The sequence below is a fragment of the Nicotiana sylvestris genome, chromosome 1, assembly GCF_000393655.2.
Source record: "Nicotiana sylvestris chromosome 1, ASM39365v2, whole genome shotgun sequence".
Classification (NCBI taxonomy): domain Eukaryota; kingdom Viridiplantae; phylum Streptophyta; class Magnoliopsida; order Solanales; family Solanaceae; genus Nicotiana; species Nicotiana sylvestris.
The window spans coordinates 45,323,760-45,345,092 of record NC_091057.1 but is presented as its reverse complement, the minus strand read 5'-3'; the positions used below and the strand labels follow the sequence as shown (position 1 = coordinate 45,345,092).

The window sequence follows — 21,333 nt, the reverse complement described above, 5'->3', positions numbered from 1 at the left end:
GGTGAGATTTTGATATAGGGGTCGGAATGGAATTCCGAGAGTTGCAGTAGTTTTGCGGTGTCATTTGGGATGTGTGTGCAAAATTTCAAGTCATTCGGACGTTGTTTGGTTGGGTTTTTGATCGAAAGCGTAATTCGGAAGATTTTGGAAACTTAGGCTTGAATCCGATGTGTTTTGGTTGATTCGATGTTGTTTCAGGTATTTTGAAGATTGGTATAAGTTTGAATAAGGTTATGGGATATGTTGGTACTTTTGGTTGAGGTCTCGGGGGCCTCAGGGTGATTTCGGATGGTTGACAGAGAAGTTTGGAATTTTGGTGAGCTGCAGGTTTTCTGCTTCTGGTATTTCCGCACCTGCGGATTGGGGACAGCATATGCGATGCCGCAGATGGGAGAAGTTAGGTGCGGAAGCGGAAAATGCTTGGGAAGGCAGGAACCGCAGATGCGGTTGTGGGACCGCACCTGCGAAGGCGCATGTGCGGAATGTTCACCGCAAATGCCAAAAGTTGGGACTAAGTGAGGACCGCAGATGCGGTGGCTTGACCGCAGAAGCGAGAATATGGCCACAGATGCGAAATCTCTGGGCCAGAAAGTATAAATTGTTTCCTTCGCGATTTTTGAGCTATTTCACCATTTCTAAGTCGGCTTTGGAGCTTTTGAAGAAGGATTTCAAGGGAACTTCATTGAGGTAAGGATTTTGGACCTAAAACGCGTTCCCATGGTATTATTTCACGGATTAAAGCTATAATTAATGGAAATTAAGGGTTAAAATTGGGGGAAATTAGGGCTTGGAAACTTAGACCTTTGATTGAGGATTTGAAGGACCATTTGAGTTCGAATTTCAGAACTTTTGATATGTATGAACTCGTGGGGAGATAAGAAGTCTATTGATGTAAAAATTATCGAATTTCGAGACGTGGGCCCGGGGGTCGCGTTTTGGTAATTTCGGGATTTGTGTTGTAAATTGATTATTTTTGCTTGGGCTTCGTTACCTTAGCATATTTTGACACCGTGATTCTGATTTTGGATAGATTCGACGCGAGTGGAGGCCGATTCGAGGGGCAAAGGTGTCGCGGATTAGATTTGGATCGGATTGAGGTGAGTAATGATTGTAAATGATGTTCTGAGGGCCAAAGGTGTCGCGGACTAGAACTCAGTCATGCTATATTCTACTGTTTTTCATAACTCAGCCATGTTTACTCTGCTTTAACATTTAAATGACATTTTAAATGATATTTTGGGCTGAGCACTATGTTTTACTATTGCCCGAGTGGCTGTGAGATTTTGACTGAGTAAGGTCGAGGGCTTATGTTGTGAGGAAACACTGATTATGATTATGAGGCCGAGGGCCTGAGATATGTACGCCACGAGATGGCTTATTGATATGAGGCCGAGAGCCTAATGATGATTCCATGAGATGGCTTGATATTGCGCTTGGGCCGTAAGGGGCCCCTCCAAGAGTCTACACACCCCTAGTGAGCGCAGGTACCCATTGTGATGTGAGATATAGCCCGAGGGGCTAGTATTGTTAACATTGTGCCCGAGGGGCAATCCTTTATGTGCTTATCTATCTTATTTGTCTGTCATTTACCTGGTTAATTGTTTAAAAGGCATTTCATGAAGTTTGAACTGAATTAAAAATGACTTTACCCATTATCACTGCTTCACTGCTTCTATTGGTTTTACTGCTTTATTATAGCCTGTAATGTGCCTTACGTGTTTTCATATCTCTCAGTCGTTTATTTATGATTATTACTCACTGAGTTGGAGTACTCACTTTACTCCCTGCACCCCGTGTGCAGATTCAAGCGTTGCTGATCCTGTCAGCGCGAGTTGAGAGCTCCCGGCAGACTTCGGAGTCCACGAGGTAGCTGCTTGGCGTCCAGAGTCCCATGTTTCTCCCCCTTTATCTCATTTCTATCTCTTTATCAGTTATTCTGTAATAGTTTAGTAGGCATTTCAGACTTGTAGCATACTAATAGATGCGCATGACTAGTGACACTTTGGTATCGGGTTGTGTTAGGTTGTATTCTGCAAATTTTTCTGTATTGTCACTGCTTACTTTTGGATTTATATCATGTTTAAGACTAAATGCTTATTGTTTAATTGCTTAAAACTGAACTGGAAATGCGTCGGCTGACCTTGTCTTCACGAGAGGTGTCATCACGATGGGGTCCGGGTTTGGGGTCGTGACATTAACACTATTCAGAAAAATAAACCTTTGATTTTGCGTTATTAACTTCCTAAGAGTAAAAACTAATATTACCAATTGTGAATGAATAATAGAAATTAATGGATTAAGTAGCAACGATCGAATATCAAGGGAGAAACAAGGGCTTTGACAAGATATGTGATCAACTATTACTATGGGAAACTCTGTGTTATGTTCACTCTTAACTTCTATTGACTCTTTCGATTTAACAGATGATTAGGCTATCCTAAGGATTCAAACTCTTCTTCCAAATGAATTAGAGTTCGCTAAACAGCCTAATGATATGTACTGTGAAAACATGCAAAAATATGTTGAGTGAATGATCTTACGAAGAACGTCTCTCGACTATTCTTCTAACTTGGGCCAATTGATAACTCTATAAGCTCTTTCGATTACCTATGAGAGTTGTGAAATCAACCCAAACAAGATAACACAATGCGAATTGCAGCAACACTTCTCTTTCCATTATAGGAAAATCACAATTAACTTTGTAATTCGATTAGTAACTCATTCAACGAATTCAAGCAACTAACAGAAAGCAAACCCAAAACAATAGTCAAATCACAATAATAGCCCTAAGAAAGATTACTCCATAGTGGAGAATTTGTTCATCACAAGAGTATTAAGAGAACGAGAAAACATTATAATCCCCAAAATCAAACAAACTTGCATATTGAATGAATTGGATGAAGTATTCAGAGTCTATGTTGTTTCCTTGCCTTCTTCTCTCCAAAAATTGCTCTGAAATCTGAGATACCTTATTTTGGGACGAGCTAGGCTTCATATAGGTCAAAAGGTTGCCTCCAAAATTACAAAAATAGGCCTAGGTCGAATTCTCGGAGATGGTCGTGCGCGGCCGGGCACCTAGGAGTATGACAGTGCTCATGGTCGCGCACCTCTGGTAGACTTCTGTAGCACTTGCACACTCAAGTGCACACTGGGGGTCACTCGTGTGCGGCCGCGCATGAGAATTTCTTCTTGCTCAACTTTTTTTCCTCCCACTTAGTGCACTATTCGTCTATTGATCCCCTCTACATCACCTGCACTGAAAGATAATATATTAGAACAAAATTGGACCAAATATCTATCGAATCAACCAAATCAAAGATGCAAAGTGAGCATAAATATTAAGTAACTTTAAGTTCATCACGTGCAAATCTTGGAGCCGCATAACTGTGAAAGACGAAGCTTGGCATTGAAGACGCTCTAGTTCAAGCTACCTCTTGTTCATGGTAGTTTAAGACTTTAACTCTGTTTATGTGATTTTCAAATGAATATTGTACTTATTCTTCATATCAGTTTTGAAAATCTAAAATCATAGTGGCTCATGACTTATACTACCAGTCCTTGTGGTGATTGTATTGAATTCAGTTGTAGTTTATATATATAAATAAATATATATATTGTCGTTTTCTCGAATTTGTTGTGCTTTTTATTGGTTGGCTTACCTATCGGGTTGAGTTAGGTGCCATCACGACTAAGTGATTTTGGGTCGTGACAAGTTGGTATCAGATCACTAGGTTCATAGGTTGTACTAGTCATAAGCAAGTGTATAGTAGAGTCTTGCGAAACGGTACGATGACATCCATACCTATCTTCGAGAGACTACAAGGCATCTAGGAAACTTCCCTTTTTTCTTTCCTCATCGTGGGCTTTGTTTCACCTTGGTGCCTATCTTTGATTTCTTCCTATTCACTCGTATGTGATGTTGTGCACTCGGTTTTAGCTATGCACCGATGGTTTGTGATGTTGTGGATGGGCTACGAAGGGCTATGGATGCTTGATTATAGTTGCAGTATATTGTCTAGTCTTGGAAGGAGGTGTAGTGGTAGATCTTTCGGTGTTTCAATTGTGGGATGCAATGAATTCTTGTTTTTTGTTGATGAGTATGGACTCGAAATAATTAATTGATTTTCTAGTTGTTGTGACCATGGTAGGGTCATAGGGAGATGTTGGATAGAAGCTAGCCGGTGGGATTTGAGGTTGTATGTTTCGTATGAGGTTTCCATTCAGTGGAATGCATATGTCATTATTTTAGAGCATTTGGGAAGATTCGCTCGACTATCACAAGGATGAGTACGCGCTTGGCAGAATCTTCAGTTTGTTCTATGACCAGTGTTATAAGTGTTTATGAAGTATTCATATGATTAGCAATGCGGATCGGGGCAACTATAAAGGAAGGGTAATGTGGGTTACTGACGACATGTTCTATGGCTTCAAGCCAAGTGGCGGAGTCTTGTAACGATGATCAGATTGCATAGTCATGTGGTTGTCACGCCCCGAGCCCGGGGGCGAGACCGGCACCTAGTGCCTCATCTATCCTTGCGTACCACTTGCGACTAAGAGACTCTGAACATGTAATGTCATACTTTGGCTATGGGCCACATTACAAGATAATGTGCGATACAAAATATAAAATTAAATGGAGACTAATGCTGACTAATGTCAACATAAAGCTGGGCAGACAAGGCCGTCATAATTACTACAACTGACAAGCCAACAAATATACGTACAGGGCCTACAAGCCCAACATACTGCACTAACCGACAGGATATGTCTACAAGCCTCTACTGATAGATGTACTGTGATCGGAACAGGACCCCGACCTACCCATAACCTATCTACATATATACACTAGATATACACCACACTGCTAGGCTCGGCAACTCCGAAGAAGGGGAGCTTACCGATAAAGCTGAACTCGGACAACACCTACTGAGGAGGTTTACCCGTCTGTCTGTCTGAACCAGCACGCATGAAATGCAGCGCCCCCAAAAAGGGATGTCAGTACGAAATAATATACCGAGTATGTAAGGCAATATACTGAAGCTGAAACTGAACTGATAATTTAATAACTGAAAATAACTGGAAGTCAAAGAAAATCTAAAGATATACTCATCTGCTAATACTGACTCAACTCTCTCAATATAGTGAGTAAAATAGTTGCCCGACCCTATAAGGCTCAGTATATATATATATAAGGCTCTGTATATATATATATATATATAACTGCTCTGTCGTAGTAGGCTCGCTCATAGGCGCTCGGCCATACTAGGCTCTCTATCTCGACCAACTGGGCTCGCTTATAGGAATTCGGGCACAACAGACTCGATATATAACTTACCATCTGATCAGAGGTTGCCCAATAGAGGTCTGCCCATCGATTATAGCTCGATGGTAATGAAAGTACTTTTAATACTGTATATATGTAAACTTTCTGCTCTTTTTGACCGAAAGAAGGAAATACTCAACTGAATATGCAGTCTCGATAAGAAGAATATGGTAACTTACAAAACTAGAAAAATATATGTAATTTGCGAGATTAGCAAAATATACGTAAATTTCGGGATACAAATTTTTCTTTATGCCTCGTTATCCAACTTATTTAATTACGATATCATGCTAAAATGAAAGAAAAGCTTAGCCTTAACATACATGTTTCTGCGAAATATGAACGAAATTACACTTGAATGAACTTGTTTTGCTTTGCTGCTAACATTATTTGAACAAAGACATAAATGGACTTAACTTGTTCCAACAAAAACTTGGTTCTTGAACAAAGACACTAACATTTTTGAGGAAAATATTTTTGATTCTTCATAAGTCTTGAAAGAATAATATTGAATTCATTTGGTTTTGGTGGAAAATGTTTCTGATTCTAGCCTTTGAATGGGTTTAGTACTAAATTGTGATAATATCACATTTTTTTGAGTTTATTAAATTCCTACAAAGTGATAAGATTTAGACACCTCTTTTCAATTGTTATGAGTCATATTTTTAAATTGGTGGCCTTGTGCCACGTGGAGAGTGGTGTATTTTAGTTGATTTTTATCCACTTATTGGTTAACTGGGTAATGTCCCGTTACCCGATAATTAACCAACTACCCGCATAATTTAAAAATTACCACAAATTATTTAAAGTTTTATTTATTTTAAAATACTTCATATATACTTTATATATTATACTACCGTGGTCATATGGTACCTTGCATGGTACTAGTTCATAATTATCGCGTATTATCGTTCGATCCGTATTTTATTCCAAATTGACCACTTTCAATGAAACTCGTTTTCTCTAATTCGATGGCATATCAGTTTCAAAACTAAGGGACGCTCGTGAATTAGCTATGACTTGAAAAGAATGCCTTTGGAAGTATTTCAAGCTTGATACTCGCTGTGAATGTAGTGTGCAAGAAAACGGAATTGCTTGGATGTTTCTTTTGATGTTCCTATGCTGGTGAAACACATGTTGTTTGGTGTGTATTGGCTGTATAATGGAGAGTAGAGCAAGATGAATGACTTTCGAGGGGGTACTGATGAGTTCAAGATTCATATATGGCATTTAAGGATTTTCAGATTTGTGTGTGGGTAGGGCTGGAGGTTGATAGTGGATGGTATCTAGATTTGCAGTACTTCAATATCAATAATGACTCTACCTTATAATAGTAGGGAGATGCAAGAAACGACTTCGAATTCACAGAGGGTTCCTATAGAGCAGACATTTCGGATTGAGTTACTATTTGTTTTGGCAATCTGCATGACCCTATTGAGTTAGAGGAAATCACTTCTGATGACTTGATTGCGATTTGGTGTGTTTCGAAGAATTCACGAGGGTTATGGACATGGTTCAAAAGATGATGCCTTATACGGGTATAGAAGGTGTATGCATGTGGTGATGTCTGCTCGAATTGAGCTATATGGAAAGTTCTTGGGTGATGAGGTGTTCATCCTACTTGTGATTCAGAGTTGATTATGAGATTTTCGTATTTTTATGAGTCAGCATGATAGTTGCGGTGTGCCGTGTGGGATTGAAAATTTACAAGCACCAGGTTGTAGTTTAGTTCGAGAGGAAGGTCATGAGTTCTAGATAGCATGTATGATTTCGGGTGCTTGAGGGAATGCTTGCACTATTTGGTATCGCTTAGGGAAGGTGTGTACTTTAGAAAAAAGCATTATCTTTTAACTTGCGGATGCTTGACTAGTATTATGGTAATCACTTGATTCAGAAGTAGTTTTCTGGTAGTTAAAAAGGCAATTAGAGAACTAAAAGTGAGTTTAACTTTGGAAATTGAAATAAAAAACTAGGAAACATGAAAAGAAAATTTAATGCTTGCCATTATCAAAAAAATAATTGAAGTTTGTAATAATTGAAAAGACTTTGAAAATAGTTTTTACAGCTTCATAACGTGACTATACAGTGTGATAAATGATTTTTAATTTAATTAAGAGTTATTGCTTTTTTTTAACGTGTCAAAAACTTGAAAAACTAAAATTAAAACTTAAAATTGTTGAAAGGAGATTTAATGTGCTCCTAATGTTACTATATGAGAAAATAATAAAGTTTTATTTATTAAACACCTGAAATAATAAGCACAAGAAAATAATTAAGTTTTAAGAACTAACTGCAATTTGAGAAATTGAAGTGAAAGCTTCGACATGAGATTTATATCATCAAGAAAATAATTTTGTATCAAGTAAAAAGACGAATTATAATACAAGAAATAATAATATATTTAATGAACAATTATTATTATGATTTTATCTAACATGAAATGCAAATATGAACGATAGAAATGTCAAACAACAATATATATCAGAAATCATATAAAACTTTGGATTGAAATACTCCTCCTCCTTCACTTTAGCCTTCATTCTCTTTATAATTTTCTCTCTGTAATTGTTCGCATGATTTCGAGTCACAACAAAACATTTTAGAAACCATAAAATTCAGCAATGGAAGCTGACTAATCGCAACATAAATAGTTAACTATTCCTGCTCTTCAATTATCGGTGAGTATAGATTTAACTCTAAATATTCTTTTTTAGGAGTTCTATTTTTTTTTTTTTTTTTTTTTTTTGCTATATGTTCGTTTTTGGAGTTTTGCAAAAGCTTTTTTTGTAACTTATTTGCTTATAAGTTTTGGTAGTTCTTTAATAATTTGGACCTAGGGTAAGAAACATCAAAGAGTTTAGCCGGTTTACCCTCAAAATCGGATAACAATTAAATTTATACTCGGTTTTAAGGATACATAATATAACTTGATATAAATTAAGAAGACATATTAATATTAAAATTGATGATAAGAGAATAAATGCAAACCACACAAATTGAACAGCCTTGGCCTTTGAGTTCGATCACCCTCGAACCAAGAAATGCCTCAACTGATGTAAGAACAGAATAATAAGATGATAAGAGCTAAAAATTACAGTATATTACTTTGTGCTACGTATTACATTGTGTGTTAAAAATGATCAGATCTACTTTATATAGTAGGGGTTTCCTACTTTTGATACAATTTATACAAGGTAAAAATTCCCATGATTTACTAATTAATCGACCTCTCCTTGATACGTGCCGAGATTTTCGCCGTGATCTCTAATCGATTGCGGATATTTCGGCCTTCTGTTATTCGGCTCGGCAAATTTCCCTCGATCTCGTTTAGTCTCGATCTTGTTCGGTCTCGGGGTCACGAGCTCAATGACGTAACTTCGCACCTCGGTTCGATATAACCCGAGATCGAGCTTTAACTATGTTTCAGTCTCGATTGGTCACATGATAGGCAAATCTGATTTCGACCGTATACAGATAGTCCCCTCATTTTTCGGAGAGAAGATAACGAGAAACAATATGAACTTCTGAACCTCGCTTCGATAGACCATGACGTAAGCAACAAACGGTTGCTGAAACGTCCCGTCGGTCCAGTTACCAAGGCATTAAATGCCTGTCAATCGTTGGTCGGCCACTACGGGTTTTGAACCGTCATTAGAAGATTTTAAATATCCCAACTTTCATCCATTCAAACTTTATGTTCAAAATTTCTACTATTCTTGTTCTTCAAAAAATCTCTTCACTCTCCAATTTTAGTACCCAAATTTCTTGAATCTTTTGCAAACCACCAAACATACCTTGTTAATTTCCTCTTCTTCATCTTTGCTCTAAAATGGCGAAAACTTCTAAGGTTGTCCCATAAAAAGAGTCCGTCTCTTCATCACGACCTGCCGGCAATGGGACTGCGGCGGAACTACTCCCTGAAGAGTTCGATCCCGGAGGGTGCTCGACCGGTGCTGATTTCAAGGTCGAAAAAAATTCCTCGGTATCAGGTCGCTGCGAGCCGATCTTGAGGTATATATGTTCTATCACCGAGATGATCTCCTCTCCAAGGTCAAAGAGGATTGCAACTGGGCCGATAAGCATGTGGTGGTACCTTCACATGAGGAAGGAATTACTACCCATGTGGGTTTTTTTTAGGTGTTTACACTTACCTCTTCACATTGGGTCCCTTAAACCCGGTCATTATCGCCTTCTGCAAGAGGTACGAGGTGACCTTCGGTCAAATTCACCCCTCCTTCTGGAGGATAGTGATTCTTCTTCATTTTTTCGTAAACAAAATCGAGGGTGTCTCTTCACCCTCGATCATCTTATGCGCCTGTACACTCCCCGACTCTATCGAGGGGCATTAATCAAACTTGCTCGTTGGGCCATTAGGTCCCCGTTCTCGAGTGTATATGAGGATCGGGACCGAGGCTAGATGGGTCGATTCGTTCGAGTGAGGACCTTGGACTTGATACCTGCCGAGGACATGCCATTTCCCGAGAAATGGAACATGAACCGTAAGTATAACTTCACCTTAAAGATTTTATTTATTATTTCTCCCCTTTCCTCCCTTCTTATAGGTGCTTTTGTGGTGCAGCTGTGGCTCGAATGTCGGATGTAGTTCCTCAACTCAAGGAATAGGTTGAGGGCCTTGTGTCATAGAGACCATATTCTGAGTGCGCATGGCGCGAATTGTCGAAGGGTCGATGGGAGGCCCGTAATCATGGTAAGTTTTCTTTTCTGATTTAATGATGTTTGATTTTCTCCTTGCACTATAGAATTCTTATTGGCTTTGTTTTCTTTTGTAGTCTCCCCAAAGACGTTGCTATGAGGCCTCCATCCGATGATGAGGGTGTGCCTCTCGAGTCCCCTACTCCGGGGCAGAGTGATGAAAAGAAGAGAAAAAGGGTCCTGAATTCCTTGAACTCGGAAAAGAAAAACCAAAGAGGAGGTCGAGCAAGCCCAAGGGAAGCTCCGACGCTCTACCCTTGGACTCCGTAAACCGGCTAAGTGATGAGTCCGAAGAAGAAGAAGAAGAAGAAGAAGAAAAATACAAGTTGGTGGCCTGCATGCGGGCAGGTGTCACAATACAAGAGGCCTCCGAACTGGCATGTGCTGAAAATGAACAGTCTCGACTTGATGAGGTCGATGAGAGAGCTTTAGACGAAGCTCCCAAACTAGAAGGGGGTGAGGCCACTCTGCCTTAAGCAAGGGAGGTCAAGAGGGAGACCAGGGCTGATACTCCTCGAGCAGAGGAAAATGCCCCGAAAGATGCGCTTGGGGCGATTGACCTTGTCGGGTCTCCTATGTTCTCCAACTCGATAATCAATGCGGCCGGTATGATGGAAGGTCGTTCTCACAAGGGGTTTCAGGGGGGTGGCAGACATTCACAACTTCTTAGATGGCTTAGAATCTACCACCTTGGAGGACGTTACTGGGTTCGGAGACTTACTGGTTCCAAAGAAGATATCATCGCCGGGAGCCAGCAGGTTTTCCTCGAGCCCAAAGTTAGTGATCGGTTCCTGGCCCCAAGTGTTGATCCTAACCGAAAGTGGTCAATAATTTTCTCTATCCCGGAGGATGCCCGTGTTTTCTCTGCCCCCGTAGGGGTTGATAGCTATCTTCGGTGTTTGGTGACCGAAAAGGACCAAGTAGTGATGAATAAGGTAGAAACCCCATGCCTATTCAATGAAGCTCAACAAGCGTTGGACCGGGTAATTTCTAGTGTCTCTTTTATTATGTATTTTAAACTTAAAGTTGTAAATAATCATAACACCTTCCTTCATGCTTGCAGGTTTCGGTACTGCACCATGAGACTTTCCTCCGATACCGGGATGAGTTAACCCATCACGAGGCCAAGGTCTGGGAGCTTACTGAGAGGAGGGACACCTACAATCTTCTCAATGAGAAGCTTCAGGCTGAATTAGAAGTGGCTCAGAGGGAGCATGGCGAGATGGCCGAGCAGGTAAACCGAGTACTTCATGATAGTGATGATGAGTTAGACATATTGGCTAACAATCGATCCTCACCCGAGCAGTCGTTTTGAGCTTTTGCACTTTGCTTGCCAGTTCTTGGGCATGACTAGCCCCGTATGATGTATTATGTCTTATGCAAATCATCGGTTTTGGTTTTCAGGGTAATCGGAATGGATTGGAAGGACAACTCTCCGTTTAAAGCATAAAATTTGAAAGGTTTGACCAAGTTTTGACTTGTTAGTATATGATCTCGGATTTGAATTTTTATGATTTGGTTAGCTCCGTTAGGTGATTTGGGACTTAGGAGCGTGATCAGAATGTGTTTTGGAGGTCCGGAGTAGATTTAGGCTTAAATTGGCGAAATTGGAATTTTGGTGTTTTCCTATCGATAGGGGTCAGAATGGAATTCTAGAAGTTGGAGTAGGTCCGTTGTGTCATTTGTGACGTGTGTGCAAAATTTCAGGTCTTTCAAACGAAGTTTGATAGACTTTTTGATCGAAAGCAGAATTTGGAAGTTTTTGGAATTTTTAGGCTTGAATCCGATGATGATTTAGTGTTTTGATGTTGTTTTGAGAGTTCCGAGGGTTGGAACAAGTTTGAATGATGTTATGGGATATGTTGGCATGTTTGGTTGAGGTCCTGAGGGCCTCGGGTGAGTTTCGGGTAGTTGAACGGATCATTTCATGTTGGAAAAATTGCAGATTTTGCTGGTTTTTGTTGCAAAGATTTTTGTTCATCGCGTTTGCAGAGGGTGCATCGCATTCGCGAAGGGTGTTTTATGTGATGATGATTTTGTTCTACGCGTTCGTGAAGGAGAGGACACGAACGCGAAGGTGAAGGCAGCATGTGCATCGCGAACGCGTGATTGGGATCGCGTTCGCGAAGAGGAGTGAGGTCGTTGGGCACCCCAAGCCCTTGTTCTATGCGTTCGCGTGATTAGTATCGCATTCGCAAAAGCCTGGACTGGTGAAGCATTGCATTCGCATGGCAACGTTCGGAAAAGTGGAGAGGCAGTATAATTTGGTCTACGCGAACGCGAGGGGGCGGTCGCGTTCGCAAAGAAGGAAATTTTACCTAGGGCAGAATGTTTAAAAGTGGGTTTCACGATTTTTGGTCTGTTTTCTCCATTGTTGAGCGATTTTTGGAGCTTTTGAGAAGGATTGAAGAGGGAATCGAAGGGAAACACTTGGAGGTAAGATTTTTTAACTCAATACTCGATCCTATGTTGATTCTTACTTGTTTAAACATGAAATTTGTGGAATTTAAAGCCTAAAATTGGGGAATTAAGGCTTGAAATTGCAGAGTGTAAATTGGGGATTTGAGGGGCCATTTGAGGTCCAATTTTGATGTTCTTGGTATGTATGGACTCGTGGGAGGATAAGGATTCTATTGATATGATTTTTATTGGATTTCGAGATGTGGGCCCGGGGCTGGGTTTGGCCAATTTCAGAATTATTTATGTAAATTGGTTATTTTCGAGTGAGCTTTATTCCCTTAGCATATTTTGATGGTATTAATCTGTTTTTGGATAGATTTGGAGTATTCGGAGGCCGAGTCGAGAGGCAAAGGCATCGGGGCTAGAGTTTGTACCAGGTTGAGGTAAGTAATGATTGTAAATGTTTGTCCTTATGAAACCCCGGATTTCATATCGTTGTGCTACATTGAGGTGACACACACGCTAGATGACGAGTATGAGGTCATGCACCGTTGGGGATTATGACTTAGTCCATCCCGTATGACTGTTAAACCATGTATTTGATTGAAAATTGTTTGCCATCATTGTGTTTTGGAGAGTATCATCATGTTTTGGGTTGAATGCCATATTTGGGCCTCGTGCCAACTATTTTGGACCCTTAGGGGATTTTTACTACCACTACGCACTGTTTTAACTTTATATTTATACTCAATCATGTTGTATTATACTGTTTTCATAACTCAGCCATAATTACTCTGTTTTGACATTTTAAAAGATATTTTGGGCTGAGCATCATGTTTTTACTGTTGCCCGAGTGACTTGAGAGATTTCTGACTGAGTGAGGCCGAGGGCCTGTGTTGTGAGGATATTATGGGATCGGGCTATGCGCCGCAGTAGTGTGGTACTGATTCATGATTATGAGGCCGAGGGCCTGATTTGTTATGCCACGAGGTGGCTTGATATGAGGCTGAGAGCCTGTTTGATTATGCACGAGATGGCTAGTTATTGCGCTTGGGCCGTAAGGGGCCCCTCCTGGAGTCTGTAGACCCCTAGTGAGCGCGGGTACCCAGTGTGAGTGATGTGATGTAGCCCAAGGGGCTGTTTTTGATTCATATTGTTGCCCGAGGGGAGGTTCTTCCTTCATGTTATGCCTGAGGGGCTGATTACGAGTGATTGTGAGGTAGCCCGAGGGGCTGGTTCTGTTGATATTATGCCCGAGGGGCGGTTTATGGTACATGTTTTGCCCGAGGGGCTGTTTACGTTTCTATCATGTTCACTCATAGTTTTATCGCTCGTTTGAAACTATTAAAAATTGTTTTAAAAGGTTTTACCGAAAATGAGCATGATTTACGAAGTAAATAATTTCTGTACTGTGTTGGAAATGTCATGTATTTGTTGTAGCGTTTTGACGTGGCTTACGTGTTTTCTTACTGCTCAGCTTTTATTTACTTTTATTACTTACTGAGTTAGCATACTCACATTACTCCCTGCTCCTTGTGTGCAAATTCAGGTAATTCTGAACCCGATAGCGGGTGTTGATTGCTTAGTGGCGGAGTTAGTAAGGTAGCTGCCAACGTCCACAACCCTGCTCTTCTCCCTCATGTCTTCCATAGATTGTTTTTAGTATATTTTCATACTCTCTGTTTTGTTCAGACCTTAGTAGATGCTCATGACTTGTGACACCCCAATGTCGGGCTTGTGTATTTATTTCGTACTGTTCATTTAGACTTACATTATGAGATATTTAGATTAATTAAAGGCTTAAAATGATTGTATTGATTAATGTTTAATTCGAGAGTGGTGTCAGTTGGCCTAGTTTCACGATAGGTGTCATCATGACCGGGTCGCTTTTAGGGTCGTGACATCCAGGCACAGGTAGATAAGATACAAGCTGAGGCTGAGGAGTTCAAAAAAAATATGGACATATTAGCCTTGAAAAAGAAAGTTGTCCAAGCACAACTGGAGTCGGCCGAGGCCCAGCTCCGGGCTGAAAAAGAGAAAACCTTGGCACAGGCCAAGAAAATTGAGGAGCTCCAATCTCAGTTGAACTCGGCTATTTCTGGTAAAGAGAATCTGGCCAAGGAACTCAAGGTGGACAAATCAGAGGCAGTTGTGGCCAAGACCGAGGTTGATGCTAAAGTAGCCTAGTACAAGGTTGACATCGAGGCGATTCAGGCGCAGGCTAAAAGTATAGTGGAGAATGAAAGGTTGAAAGCTCGAAGGGAATCCCTCGAGGGAGTCCATGCTCAAAACTTCGATATACTGGCTAAAATCAAGAATGCCAAAGTATGTGAGGTCAGGACCCGGAAGCTGGCTTTTCCCAAGGAAGATTCCGAGAGCTTAAGCGAGTCTAAAGGTGGGGAAAATCCCAAGGATGAAGATGCTGCTTCCGATGAGGACCAGGCCACTTAGGCCTTTATATGTTTTTAATTTTTGCATCTTTTTAGGCCGTTTCGGTCATTGGTATTGGGCCATTCTGGTCTTTGTAAAAAAGATTATTGGGTAAATATATATACAAGGCTTTCTTTCCCCTTCGGCTTTCAAATTTCTCCTTTGCTTTATTACTTGTATTCACAAAGGCCGGAATGTCTTAGCATAAAATAACTTAGGTTATGTGTGAAAGTTCAAACAGACCTCGCCTTTACATTACTCTGTTTTGAGGCGAACCAAAAATTTTCTCCCAAAGTAGGTAATTCAGATTATAGTTTGCCGAGGAAAGCCTTTAAAATCGATTATGAAAAAATTACTTTTTTGAAGGCATATACGGTTCTCGGACATATCCGAATCGTGTTAATATGGTCGTAGCCTTTTAGTTCGGGCGTCACCCAATGGGCTTGCTTTCTCGAGTTATCCAGGCTTGCCTAAGATAACAGTCCCCGAGAGGGTATGGCCGTGGCCTTATGCTCCCGATGTTTATTAGATCGATCTATTCGAGTTTGTTTTTCGGACGGTAGTCCCCGAGTGAGGGAGTAATCATCCGAACTCTGGTTACAAGCGGCCCTTGATCTCGTTACTTTTAGGAGATCGGAAGTATGAAATTCTTTAAGGGATATAAAGAGGATTTTTTTAAAACATACTAGGTAGGGATAGCCTGTGCCAGCACGGGCCTAATATAGTATATATTTAGCCTTTTCTTTTTCAATTGCAGCAATGATAGTAAACAAATCTAAATAGATAATCATACTCAAAAGAGTTTTCCATACAACATGAGCATAATTTCATTTTTTTATTCACAATATGTGCAAAAAGGACATAAGAACGATGCCTTTCAACAACCAATCAAGAGCCTCATTTACTGCGTCTTTTTCAGCTTGCTACTTAATGGAAGACTATCATGTTACGCATTTCGTCGAACTCGGTTGTTTCTCAATAGTTAGTTATTAGATTGCCTTGTCTTGTAGGTTGATATTGCATATACTGATCAATTTGGTAACACCTGGACCACCTTCTTTACTTGGTAGAAGACTTGCTGCAACACAAAAAATGAACTATACCAAAATGATAGTGTGTGATGGCGCATCCATGAGCAAATCCACACGAACTTGAAAGTAGCAGAGCAAAATGATAGTCTTATACGGTTCCTGCTAAGGTTGCTAAGTATAAAAGAACCTATAAAATCTTTTTCTAGCCAGCATAAATCAACAAAAAAAAAGGTAATATATTTCAACATATAGCAACTTCGATAAAGTAGCATGTTTCTTTCCTTATATGTAATAGAAATGTGAAGTAAACTTGTCAATACTAAGTTACTAACTGGACCTTATATGAAAAATAAAACTTATCAAGTTTTCAATGTTTGAAATAGACAAAGCAGCAGTTACTATAAAGAACAAGAAGCTATGTCATAAATTCAACCCTGGGACTTATCTAGTTTTTTTGTTGGTCCAAGAAGTTACAAGGATCATGTATGAAGATAGGGATGGAAGTGTTAAAAGTTTGTCTTTATAAGACCACAAACCGCGAATTTGATGTTAAAATCTTGCACATAATTTAAAAGGAAAATCACACCTTTCGGATTTTTCATCCTTTTTCTACGATACAAAATTCTGAGAACTAATCAAGTCCCATGTACCATCTTTACTTTTAGGGCTAACTTGGTGCGGAAGCTACACCATGTGTCACAATGCAATCTTAAACAAGTGTACTCTATATTTTATATTAACTATTATATCTAGTAAGATCCGTTAATGACTCAGTTTACATAGAAAGTTATATGATACCTACCCTTTTCATACATGTTATATCATGTTTCAACAATGATAAGCGATCCACAATAAATATCTCAGAATCAGAAACCTCCCACAATTCCAATGAGATATGTTTCACTCATAAAGATGCCAAACACAGAAAAAGAGTTAGTTGAAAGCAAACCTCCATAATGGTATCAGCCATGAAAAAAAATCAAGAGCTATTAAGATATGACCAAAACTAATTTCGGTGCAGAGAAACAATATCAAAGAGTTAATGTGTTCTGTAGGGTAGAGAGAGGTGGTCAGTACCTTTGTAATGATCTCTACAGAGAGGACATTTGCTGCAATGTCGGGTACTTTTCTTTTGAAGGTTATTCTCACACAAGCATCTTTAGCAGGCAAAAACTGTATAGAAAAATAGTTGTAGTCAGTTTTGATTATATGATTGATACTACTTTATAACTGATATATCTAGGAAATATAACTTAAGCAAAACTTAGAAAAACGATGCTCCCAGCCTTTTTTTTTTCTCCTTCACACTATTTCTTTTTACTCTTCCAATTTTCCCATAAAGAAGTAGGGGATAAGAGGCAATTCCAGAGAGAACCTTTGTAGTATTATAATATGAAATTCTGAACACCGTGATATTATGGCTAAAATGAGTATATAGAAAAGCATAAACCAGTAGACACAATAAAAATATAAAAACCCCAGGTAAAACAGAAATTTAAAAGCAATTCTACCAATAATCCTTGTTTCCACATAAATTGTTCACTAATAATCTAAATAACGATTTTTCAGTAAACAACGGCAAAAAAAGATATCAAAAAATAGCATTCCAATTACATAGTACTTAGAAACACTAAAGAAAGAGGTATATAAAGGCTTAAGAGAAGTAGGTATGATAAGAAAGTAATAATCAAGAGAGGTTGTTGTATGACTTAAAAGTGTTACAATATATGAAAACTTACCCGTAAGAATGAAAACCGTTAAGTTTTTTTATATATACCCACTAGGAGACTGGAAAAGCTATTATCACACATTTGCTATACATCTAAGTTTTTGTTTATTAACATTGTTCATTCAAGTCGAGAGTAGATACTTTGCCATAGTGAAGTCTTCAAGGTTGAAGAAAAGAAAAGACATTCAAATGCAAAAAGATCTCGCATTGAACAAAAATATGCCGTCATAATAGAGGTTTTAGACGGTAAGTATAGGTGAAAAATAAAAATATATCCTTGATCTGCTAAATATTCCTACATAGACCTCCATAGGCATACAAAATGGTTCAACAACGTCCCACTCCGTGATAGGCGATCAAATTAAAGTGATCACAATAACTGAAGTTCATGAATATATCTAATAAAATATGACAACAACAAGATTTAAATGTGTCACGACCCTAACTCCGAACCCGATCGTGATGGTGCCTCTCGTGAAGACAAGGCCAGCCAATTAAACCCAATTCACTTCTTAAACAGTTAAATAACATAAAAGCAGTCTAGAACATGATATAGCAATACTAAGTAGCAAATAATGCCAATAAAGTGCGGAAGTACAACCCAACACAGCCCTAACCGGGGTGTCACAAGTCACGAGCATCTATGAGCCATAATACAAGTCTGCTAAAGTCATGAACTACTACAAATGTTTGAAAAGGAACAAAAGTGCTAGAGGAGTAGAGACACGGGGCTGCAGATATCAACAACTACCTCGTAATTTCTGAAAGGCCCGCCTGGAACTGGAGGAAATTAGCACTCCGGAGCGGAACCAATAACGCCTGAATCTGCACACAGGGGTGCAGGGAGTAAAGTGAGTACTCCAACTCAGTGAGTAACAAAGGTAAATAATGACTGAAAGTAAGAAAACACGTAAGGCACAAGGCATTCTATAATGAAGCAGTAAAACCATTTAAAAGCAGTAAAACAATGGAAAGTCAAGCAAAATCCTCTTTAAGTAAATAAGTAATTGACAGGTAATTAAGGTCAAGTAAACAAATAGAAGTTCGCCCCTTGGGCACAGTATCAACAAATTCGCCCCTCGGGCGACATCTCAGAATAGTACCAGCCCCTCGGGCAATCACATAGAACAATACCAGCCCATCGGGCTTAATCTCACATTACAATAGGGACCCGCACTCACTGGGGGTGTACAGACTCTTGGAGGGGCCCCTTACGGCCCAAGTTAAGCCATCTCATGGCATCAAATCTTGGCCCTCGGCCTCATATCAATCAAGCCACCTCGTGGCATATATATATCTCAGGCCCTCAGCCTCAAATAAGTATCAGTGTTTCCTCACAATATAGGCCCTCGGCCTTATTTAGTCAAAAATCATCACAAGCCTCTCGCGCAATAGTAAAACGGTGTTTCTCAGTTCAAACATCATTTAAAATATCATTTAAGTCTTAAAACTGAGTAAACATGACTGAGTATGAAAAAACAGTGGGAAATAACATGACTGAGCTCAAGTAATAAGTTAAAACAGTGAGGAAAATTAATAAATAGCCCCGAAGGGTTCAAATAGTTGGCTCTAGGCCCAAATATGGCATTCAGCCCAAATAATGATGATAGCAAATAGTTTTCAATTAAATACGTGGTAAAATCATCAATCAGGGCGGACCGAATCACAATCCCCAATAGTGCACGACCTCATGCTCGCCATCAAGCGTGTGTCTCACCTCAATATAGCACTACGATGTGCAATTCGGGGTTTCAAACCCTCAAAACATCATTTACAATCATTACTCACCTCGAACCAGCTAAATCTCTAGCTCGTGATGCCTTTGCCCCTTGAATCGGCCTCCACGCACATCAAATCTATCCAAAATCAGAACGAGGACGTCAAAATATGCTAAGGGAACAAAGCCCAAGTGAAAACAATCAATAAAGGGCACAAATCCCGAAATTAGCAAAATTCGAGCCCCGAGCCCACTTCTCGATACTCGAAAATTTTCACATCATTAGATTCCTTATCTCCTCACGAGTTCATACATGTCAAAAGTTCTCAAATCCGACCCTAAATGGTCCTCCAAATCCCCAATCAAAAGTACAATTTCTCAAGCCCTAGTTCTTCAAATTTAGGCTTAGTTTTCATGATTTTCTAGGTAGAATAGAATCGAGTTTTAAGTCCAAAATTCTTACCTCCAAACGTTTCCCCTTGAATCCCTCTTTAATCTCCTTCAAAAATCTCTAAAAACAATCAACTATGGAGGAAAATAGACCCACTTTCGCGGACAAGACGACCTTTTAAACATTCTGCCCAGGCCTGGAAATCCTTCTTCGCGAACGCGGTCAAAGCCTCGCGTTCGCGAAGCACAAACTTATTTTAACCAAATTACCTTCTACGCGATCGCGATCGCGACCAAGCCCTCGCGAACATGATGCTTCACCTAGGCGACCCTTCACGAACGCACTCCATCTCCCGCGAATGCGAAGATCAACTTGACTTCCAACCCAGCTGACCCAATTATTCTACGTGATCGCGAACACCTTCCCGTGAACGCGATGCATAGCCTCATAGCCCTTCGCGAACGCATCACCTGCCTCGCGAACGCGAAGGCTAAACCTTCACCTCCCCCAGCAGACTCTTCGCGAATGCGAAGACCAAAAATGTCTGCAACTGCTGGAACTGTTTTTCTGCAATTTTTCAAACTCCAAATGGTCCGATTGACCACCCGAAACTCACTCGAGGCCCCCGGGACCTCAACCAAAAGCACCAACATATCCTAAAACCTTATTCAAACTTGTTCCAATCATCAAAACACCTCAAACAACATCAAATCACCCAAAACACATCGGATTCAAGCCTAAGTTTCTAAAATCTTACGAAATACGCTTTTGATCAAAAACTCAACCAAGCTATGTCCGAATGACCTGAAATTTTGCACACACATCCCAAATGACATAATGAAGCTACTGCAACTCTCCGAATTCCATTCCGACCCCTATATAAAAATCTCGCCTATCAACCGGAAATCGCCAAAATATCAACTTTGCCAATTCAAGCCTAAATCTACTACGGACCTCCAAAATGCATTCTGATCGCGCTCCTAGGCCACAAATCACCTCCTAAAACTAACCGAACCATCGGAACTCACATCCGATCCCTCTAACATATAAGTCAACATCCGGTTGACTTTTTCAACTTAAGCTCACTCTAAAGAGACTAAGTGTCTCAAACCTTGCCAAATCCTTTCCGAACTCAATCCGACCAACCCGATACCACATAACCCGGATAATTAAAGCATAGCAAAGCAGAAATAGGAAAAACGGAGCGGCAACTCATGAGACGACTGGCCGGGTCGTCACATCCTCCCCAACTTATTCGTCCTCGAACGAGTCAAGAAATATACATGAAGCCTTAAACAGGTGAGGATATCTGCTCTGCATATCCCGCTCGGTCTCCCAGGTAGCCTCCTCCACGGGCCGACCTCTCCACTGCACTTTCACTGAAGCTATATCCTTTGACCTCAACTTTCGAACCTAACGACCCAAAATAGCTACTAGCTCCACATCATAGGTCAAATCTTCATCCAACTGAACCGTGCTGAAATCCAAAACATGAGACGGATCCCCAATATACTTCCGGAGCATAGAAACATGAAATACCGGATGCACACTCGACAAGTTGGGTGGCAAGCAAGCTCATAAGCCACCTCCCCAATCCTC

The 21,333-nt window shown here is 40.1% G+C and overlaps 1 protein-coding gene across 1 annotated transcript; it reads left to right on the top strand.

The window, feature by feature from the left end:
• Positions 1-10,647: 10,647 nt before the first annotated feature.
• Positions 10,648-14,623, top strand: LOC138869628 (uncharacterized). The gene is made up of 3 exons (XM_070147265.1): positions 10,648-11,019; positions 11,100-11,270; positions 14,330-14,623. Exons 1-3 carry the CDS (start codon positions 10,648-10,650, stop codon positions 14,621-14,623), a joined length of 837 nt encoding a protein of 278 aa, XP_070003366.1.
• Positions 14,624-21,333: the final 6,710 nt, after the last annotated feature.

Excerpts from the sequence above, each read along its gene's own strand:
- LOC138869628 (XM_070147265.1), top strand. The coding sequence starts at position 10,648 with ATGGAAGGTCGTTCTCACAAGGGGTTTCAGGGGGGTGGCAGACATTCA. Across the intron at positions 11,020-11,099 it reads CTCAACAAGCGTTGGACCGG|GTTTCGGTACTGCACCATGA; the intron begins GTAATTTCTAGT and ends TCATGCTTGCAG. Across the intron at positions 11,271-14,329 it reads ATGGCGAGATGGCCGAGCAG|GGTCGTGACATCCAGGCACA; the intron begins GTAAACCGAGTA and ends GGTCGCTTTTAG.